Source organism: Chrysochloris asiatica, unplaced genomic scaffold (assembly GCF_000296735.1).
Source record: "Chrysochloris asiatica unplaced genomic scaffold, ChrAsi1.0 scaffold00067, whole genome shotgun sequence".
In the NCBI taxonomy this organism is placed as follows: Eukaryota; Metazoa; Chordata; class Mammalia; order Afrosoricida; family Chrysochloridae; genus Chrysochloris; species Chrysochloris asiatica.
This window is the reverse complement of record NW_006408585.1, coordinates 14,772,540-14,781,432: the sequence shown is the minus strand read 5'-3', so window position 1 is coordinate 14,781,432 and position 8,893 is coordinate 14,772,540. Positions and strand designations below refer to the sequence as shown.

Below are 8,893 nucleotides of genomic sequence, written 5' to 3'. Positions count from 1 at the left end.
TTTTTTAAGCTTTTATAATAATGGTTTCATGCAATATGTGTCCTCAGAGTTATTTTTGTATGCATGATAATGTCATTTGGTTGCTTTTAAACATTAAGGCCCCTTCTTTTTTATGATCTGAAATCATCATGGGTAAAATGACATCTTCGATTTACTTCAAAATAATCCAGTGGAGATGGAAGAGAGGAAACCAGATGGCCATGAGTTTGGAATTTTGAAGCTGGGTGGTGAATTTATGAGGATCTACTATGCTACTATTGTGCATGCATTATTTTTCAAAAACAAAAATAAAAAATAAAGCAAGTGTCTCAGGGAGGTTGGAGCTGTCAGCTACTACTCTTCTGGGTGTAATACCTGAGATGATGGGGAAATATGGTTTAAGAGTGAGCAGGCTGAACTCATCCAAGCCCATCATAGTGAATAGGTGTTCTATGTTGATGGAAAGCCCCATTTACAACATTTGTTCTTTTCAACTGCTCTTCCACTAAATAACAAAACAAAAATCAATTAAAATTAAATATGAAAGCCCAGAAGTAGCAGCTTGAGTTTAGCTGAGCAAGTCACTGTCTTATTGAAATCTAAGAATACTGGTTTTAGGATTGGCTTATGCTGGTAAGCATCCCTTGTTTGGGTGATTGGATTTATCTCTGGTAGCATAGTGGTTACAAATCTGGCTGCTAACCTCAAAGTCGGCAGTTTGAAACTACCAGCAGTTCCGCTGGAGAAAGATGAGGCAGTCTGCTCCCGTAAAGATTTACAGCCTCAGAAACCCTTTGTAGGGTCACTATGAGTCGGAACCGACTCCATGGTATTTAACAACAACAACAATCCACAAGGAACAGCAGGTCATTCCAGTGGCCTAGCACACAGACATGCTGACTAGTGCACACTTTCACCTTGAAGAGAGGTGAAGATCACTCTGCAGAGAGAAGGATGAGTCACTAATAATAGCACACGAGAGAAGAGACAGCAAAGCCCAGTGCACTTACTTGAGAGTTTTGCTATGCACATCTCTTCTTTAGAGGGAGAAGCCCTTGTCCACTCCCTGACCCAGTGCACTCCTCCTTCCCCAGCAGCTCCCACAGAAAAAAATATTACCTGTACCCCAGCGGCTGCAGGCAAGCAGAGCAAGCAGGGATACAGGGTCACTCAGCTTCCTCACTCTTCCACGTCATCCAGACCACACCAGAGAAACTGTCAGAGTCCTAAACTGATCTGTATGGATATTGGGTTGTATATTCTAATAGCTTGATGGCTGTGAGTAGTCTTATGATTGCTATCTTCATACACACACACACACACACACACACACAGGATCAAATTAAGATAATTGGGATTAATTGAGATGAGTACATTGGTGGCTCAAAAAGAAAAGACCTTCACAAGAACAAAGTGATAGCACTTTAATAATTTAAACAAACTTCAGAACAGTCATACCCACACATACAATTCAAACAATTTCATTGAACAATGCATTTAAATACATCAAATATTTAAAAATCCCCCCCCCCTCCAAAAAAATAACTCAAGCCCATGGGTATGAAAAGGCAATTTTTAAGTACTACAGACCACAGTAAAATAGATAGGATAATTACTTTGTGTTACCAAGAAGACAACAGACTGCGTGCGAATATATTAGATCTCTTTATGAGAAGACTTCTAGGGAATGTCCGAAGAAAGAATCATTAAAAAGGAATACAAATTATTTCAGAAAAATAAATTTATAGCTAACAATTTCTTTGGTCCTCTAAGTCATACCTGTTTTTACTTATAATATCAAACATGAGTTGAATGCTCAAAATTTAACCTCTAATATCAAAACATTATATAGGATAATATTGAAATTAGATTTCAAAAGGAATTCAAAATCAATCAACACTCTACAAATTCCAAATACAGAAAAGATTAGAAAGTATTAGAAGTAGGAAAACATTAAAACCCAAAACACTTCTTCCATCTTGCCCCATCATGAGCCAAATGGCATCAACATGACAAAGGTAATACTTAGAGAACTTCTAAACTTAAATCCATTTTTTAAAGGTAATGGGATAAATGTGAAGAAGACTACATCAACCAAATAAGATACTTCCCTATGCAATAAACTGGTGGTATTTTTGCAGGGATTGTTCTGTTTTGTTTTACTTTGGCCCACACTGCTCCAGTGAAGCAAATCTTACAAATATCATAATCATTAATAAGGCAATAGCTTCCTGAACTGAAATGTCTACATCACCTATACAATAAAGACCAACCCACAGGGATCACAGGGAAAACCAGTTACCATAGGCTTTCTGGTACCTTTTCACCAACACCAGCAAGATAACTTTCATAGAATAAAGGACAACGCTCAAAAATACAGTCCACAATTAGTTCATTCTGCATTCTCTCATGATCCTGAAAACTATAGCTCAGTAGACCTAAAAATGATAGACACCCTAGGGGATTTCTGGAAACACTTAGAAAAATATTTGATTATGATTAAAAAACAAAAAGTTTTAAGGCATCTACATGAAACATATAAAGTAAAAGACGAAAGAAATTCTGCAGGTAAAACCATGAGGACTTGGTATTTGCAATGTCAATACTAACCAAGTCTTATAAAATAATCTCTTTTACAGAAAGACAAAGGTATCAAGGTATCTACACTCTAAATGCAGTGACAGTCTCATCAAGGCACAGAGAGTTAAATATCTAAAACCCTGTATGTTGACATGAGAATACACCGTAAACAACTCCAGGAACTAATTTCCTGTGCTTGAGCTAAGAAAGAATAGAAGGTAGGAATGTGCTTTTTTAACTCACAGTAAAATCCGAAGTACAGCTATACGACCACTTTCCACTAGTGACTAACATTACAACTTGGTATTTAAAAAATAAAACTTTTTTTTTTTTTTAAAGCATCACTGGTGACTTAGTAAACATGACAGAGTGGAGCCAGTTGGACTTGAACCCACAACACAATGCTGCACACTGTACATCAAGTATTTTAAGCCCTCTCAACACTACAACATTTTTTGTTTGGGAAGGAAAACACAGTGTATTTTCTAGAGCTCTCGCCCACTCCTGATACTCATCTGCCTATCTTTCAAATCGTGAGAGTATTTCAATCAAATACATGAATTCTTCTCCCTTCCCAGCATCCTCGGTTATCTGAATGGTAGTGGATTTGTACGTGGAACTCAACACTATTGCAGTTCACTTAACGTCGCCACTGAAAGGTGGCAAGAATAAATTCATAAGACTTACCCCTTGATAAATTACTTTTATTGACTTGCTATAAATAATTATTAAACACAATTACTGACGAGGAATAAAGTTCACATCTGTAACAATTAAAATGGAATGTACAAGCAATGGAGGCCAGACAAACAATGCCACTGGAAGGACGGTCTGCACAGCACAAGGCACGCACCACAGTTCAGCTCCTAATGAGAGTTAGAAACTCTTCCCGAGTTTTGGGGTCTTCCCGGAACACACCCAGCATCGTACTGGTCACCGTTTTGCTGTTCATTTTCTGTACCCCTCGCATCACCATACACATGTGTCTATAAAACAAGGCAACAAAGGTGATTGAAGGAGGAGACAGTTGCTAGTTTGATTTTAAAATAAAAAACCAGCCCCATTCATTTCATTTCTCAGTTAACCAAATGTGTCAAAATGTCACTTCTTCGATAGACTTGATCCAAATGTTTCTTTGTCCAATTCTTTTTAGTGGTCAAGTATTTAGTGCATCAAGCAGAAGGGGAAAAAATGGAATTTTCATCCTACGTGAAAATAACTAAGCAACTACAGAGGTAAACAATTTCTACATTAAAGAACCTTCTCTTAAACACTTTGAAGGCCAGTAAGATGTGAGGTTAGGTGTTTAGATAAATACTCCTGTATGCCAGAGACCTCACCAGGCAGAATCTCTGTAACAGTGACCACACTGAGCCTCAACAACCTCTGAAGTCAGGTAACACACCCAGGACAGAGCGCATGCCACACAGTAGAATGGATGAAAACTTTGCCCACAGGACATGTGCAAGTCTCATAATTCATCCCAGCTAATAAAACAGTCTTTGCTTGCCATATGTGCCAATTCTTAAATTTCTCAAGTTTATTTTTTAAATGTGTGAAAAAAAATTATAAAAAGCCAACTTGGAACAATAAAGTGCAGAAGACATACAGCACTACTGAATGTGCAAACTCTAGACCTAAGCTTAAGACTCCTTACCTACACTTCCACATGCATGCTACCCTGCCCCTCCACCCTCCCAACGCCCCCACCTCCCCCCTTCTCTGGTTCTTCCATCAGTCACACCATAAATGTAAGGCATCGAGCTCAGAGCCAGAAACCAAAAATCACAGCATGACTTATGTGTGGAGCATCTCCCGCTGCTAGAAAAAGCAAGCAGCCCTACATTCTCCTGCCCCAGGACAGCTTTACTGGAAACAGACACCAACTTACGTTGCTTCAACCACCACTCCAACTCCAGCGGGCCTCAAGGCTTCTGTGATTGCCACAGCAATTTGTTTCGTGAGGCGCTCCTGAACTGTAGATGTGACAAAGAGCTCAGTGTAAAAGTCTGACACAGACCAAACCAAAAATCCCCAAATCTATTGCCACCAAGTCAATTCCGACTCATAGCAACCCTACAGGGCACAGTAGAGCTGTTCCCAGAAGGTTTCCAAGACCATAATCTTCATGGGACCAGATTGCATGGGAACATCTTTCTTCTGAGAAGCGGCTGGTGGGTTCAAACCACCATCCATTTAGCAGCCAAGCACTTAACCAGTACACTACCAGGTCTCCTTCTCACACTGCCAGAAGGTTGAAAAGGCTTCTATGTTTTTCCTTTGTCTCTAAAATATTTGAAATGTTAAAGATCCACTATTACCAGTTTACTTTGTCTGTACATAGGCCACAAGGAGGAGCCTGCTCAGATCCTACCCTATAGCATTCAAGTGCAGGGCAGTGTAGAGCTGAAGAGAATTCAGCATCCGTTGGGAGAAGAGATTAGAACAGCAATTGTTTCTTACGTGTGTGACATAATCAACCTAATATTGGGGACAAGCGCCTTCGCAGAGGTCAAGTATAGCATATAAACCAATGAGTAACCTGAAACCGGATTAAGGGGCTATGCTGAAAACCAGATATTTAACCTAAATAAAGCACCGCCTGTGCTAAATAAAACAACTTGTCTTTGAAGAAACACAAAAGTGTTCACTATGGCATCATAAATAACATGAAAACAGACAGCATCCCCAAATGTCTATCAGAACAAGGACTGGTTAAATCAAACCAAGACAGAGGTATACAGTGGAATGCTAAACACCCATCAAAATGAGGCAGTTCTGTGTGTTTGGAAAAAAAAGTTAAAAAAGATTTGTTAAGAGAAAGAAAGTAGGGGAAAAAGAAAGTATAACCCACTATGTAGAATTCAAACCTATTTGAGTTTAAATATAATAAAAACTGAATTTTAAATAGTAGTGGTGGTGGTGATGCTGCTGTGAAGTGCCATCAAGTTGGTTCCAACTCATAGTGACCTGTATAGGGTTTCTGAGGAGCTTCTAGATTGAAACCACTAACCTTGTGATTAGCAGTCCAGTGCTTTATACTATAGCGCTACACCAGGAGTTCTGGTACATGCATTAAAAAAAAAAATGTGGAGAAATGTGCAAATGAAACTGACTTATTTGGGGGTTAGAAACATAAAAGACTTTTATATTCCTGCTTTTAATTTTTATAAGGCATATTGCATTGGTGATAAGCAAAAATGCTCTTTCTACTAAACATATTTTTCTGTAAGAAAAAATAAAAATTTTAAAATGTACCTTGTAATCTTCGACTATAGATTTCTACAATCCTAGGAAAGAAAGAATTTTTTCAATTAATCATAAGATGTTTGAAGTGAATCCTGTAAAGCTTCCTTCTGAGACAAAAACAACATTGGTTGACACAATTTTGGGGTTGGGGGAATGCTTATTGGAAGAGGAGGGACAGGTGTGAGAACCACAGATAAAGGATCTAAAATAAAGGCAAGCAGCAACCACTACCTCATGGTGCTTCCTTATGCCCCCAAAGAGAATTTAAAACTCCCCATGTGCAAAACTCACTTAAGAAAACTACAATTAGAAATAGGTAGCAAAATTTAAAACTCCCAAGTCATCAATTTCAAGCCAAGTCTTGTGTTCAAATTAAACATATTGTTTAACAGAGCTTAAAATTCCAGTTAAAAATAAGAAGACTTTAATAATCTTCAACGACTACACCAATCATCAGATTAGAACTGATTATAGAATTCTTCAGACATCTCTTTATAAGACAGGTTCTGTAAGTGGTGGTGGTGGTTATGTGCCGTGGAGTCAGTTCTGACTCACAGTGACCCTGTACAGGGTTTCCGAGGCTGTAAATCTTTACAGGAGCAGAAAGCCTCATTCCTGTGGAACAGCTGATAATTTTGAACTGCTGACCTTGTGGTTCGCAGCCCGATTTGTAACCACTACGCTACCAGAGCTCCTTAGGTTCTATAAGTATTCAGCATGATTAACCCCAAAACAGAAGTCACCTGATTACAGCTTATAACAATCTGTCACGTGACAAAATTCCCTTCAAAATCTCTACTAACACTAGTTGTGACCTATAAAAATGGCAATGAGAATTACACAGTTGAGGATGACAGTTCACAATTCACCAGATAGTATATTTCATACTACTAAGGAATTGAGGGCATTTTCTTTAAAATTTGGCCTCAAAGTCATAAATTTGGGCTCAGTTTGGGATTACCTCCTCTATGGATCATTTTCTGACTCTTGTCTCCCCAGATAAAACTGGAAACTACTCCTTTATGCCCTACAGAGACAATGAAATCAGTCACCCTCTTCACTACTCAACCCAAAACTCCTGAATGCAGAGCCTCCTGAATCTTCTTGATGCTCCAAGTCTACATACAATAAAATACCAAAGGAATATACTTACTATTTTAAACTGAACAAAAAAATGAATAGCTTCCAAGCACTTGTTGTTGTTGTTGTTAAATACCTTGATATAAAATATATATTTATTGGGTCAAATTTCTGTGCATTTTATTTCTGGTAGTTTTTCAGGTGATTATTTTCTGTTATATAAGTAGGCTTCTTATTGTTATTATTGTTAGGTGCCATTGAGTTGGTACCGACTCATAAAGGCCTATGCACAGCAGAACGAAACACTGCCTGATCCTGGGCCAACCTCATTACTGTTGCCACGCTTGAATCCATCGATGCTGCCACTTGGCCAATCCATCTCATTGGGGGTCTTCCTCTTATTCTTATTAGCTGCCATTCAAGTCAGCCCCCAACTCATGGCGACCCCATGCACAAGAGATCACACTCTTGTGATTCACAGGACTGTGTCAGCTGATTTGGGGAAGATTACCAGGCACCAGGCCTTTCTTCATCGTCTGGACGCTGAGTTCAGCATCACAGCACCACACAAGCCTCCACTGATAGACAAGTGGTGGCTGCACTTAGGTGCGATCACTGGAAATCGAGCCCAGGTCTCTCATAGGGAAGGAGAGACTTTCCACTGAACAACCATTGCCCTATACAAGGAGGCAGATGACGTCAATGAAAAAGTTAGTAATGTCTTTCCTCTAATATTCATTTCTTTTTCTCATGTAGAATTTCAAGTACAATATTAGACAATAGTGGCGACACTGTACAACCTTGTTTTGTTCCAGAGTTTAATAGGAATGCCTCAAATATTTTGCATTTCCACAGCACTTGTCTGTTTATGGTAGATAGCCCACCTCATGCCAGAGGGGGCTCAATCATGCAAGTTTGTACTGAGTGCCTGCTATGAACATAATTACAGGGTGAACATGGTCCTGAAGCTCATGAAGTTAATAATCTCTTATTAATAGTTATTAGTTTTCTTTTTCTAGTAAGGAATAGATATTGAACTTCTTGTATCTTGTCATCTTTAACAAAATCTGATAGCATCCCTGAATTTACATATTTTATAAAAAACCTTTATGTTGCCCTAATTAAGAAAAAATTTTTTTCTACATGGGAGAACACCAGCCCCACATTCATCTATCCTACTTTGCTTCACTGCAATGATTACAATCCACTGCATGCATCATCAAACAACCAAAGGGTATACTCTGCAAGCCTGCCCCCCCCCCCCCCCATCAACACACAGACCCTCTCCCTCCCAGAGTCCAGAGTCCCCAGCCGCGCCATCGCTCCACATCATCATCTCTGCCTCTATTTCTGGCATCGCTGCTTCTCTGGACAGGGTCCCGCACTCTGCTCCTCTCCCTTAATGGTCCCAGGGACCTCCACTCTTGGACTGCAATATCGACCACTCCCCTCCTTTTGTTATAAAACGTCTACCTTTACATTTTCAACACTCACAGTTAGACCTGTAGCAATCATTTACTACTGAACCAGAAGAGTCTTATCTCCATCTCCTTTCACCCGCCCTGTACAGAAAGGTTGGAAACCACTCAGTAGAGATTCTACATTCCTCTGTGCCCTCTGGATCTAGATTCTCTCTTGAAAGTTTGTAAGCCAGTTACTTTTTGCCTTTGTAGCCTCCCGATTTTGGGTAGCCAATGTTTAAGTTGCCCATCCCTGTGTACCCTGTGTACCGAGGGGGTGGGAATGATCCTCGCTGTAAAGATTTGTTCCCTCCTTTGAGCTACTACATCCACAATCATAGATCAAGATCATCAAATTGTAGTGGATTACTCTTTTTTCATCTTCTTTCTTTCTCTATTGAGTTCTGGTCATCCAGCCACTGAAGTCAGGTCAAATGGGTACTATCTGCAAGAATGGGTGTTCTTGTACATCTCCCCTGACTTCATATCAGCCAGATGCTTCACTCTCCGCTCTAGTCCTCTGTGGCTATGTCCCTATCCCTGGG

At 39.5% G+C, this 8,893-nt stretch overlaps 1 protein-coding gene across 1 annotated transcript in view; it reads right to left on the bottom strand.

Moving 5' to 3' along the window:
- Window positions 1-3,262: 3,262 nt before the first annotated feature.
- Window positions 3,263-8,893, bottom strand: part of GCH1 (GTP cyclohydrolase 1) — an 84,392-nt gene continuing 78,761 nt past the window's right edge. Inside the window, exons 4-6 of the mRNA XM_006864622.1 lie at window positions 5,818-5,849; window positions 4,451-4,535; window positions 3,263-3,545 (exon numbers count right to left, since the gene is read on the bottom strand). Of these exons, the coding sequence (XP_006864684.1) occupies window positions 3,419-3,545; window positions 4,451-4,535; window positions 5,818-5,849 (244 nt within the window). The 3' untranslated portion in view covers window positions 3,263-3,418. The remainder of the gene's footprint in view (window positions 3,546-4,450; window positions 4,536-5,817; window positions 5,850-8,893) is intronic.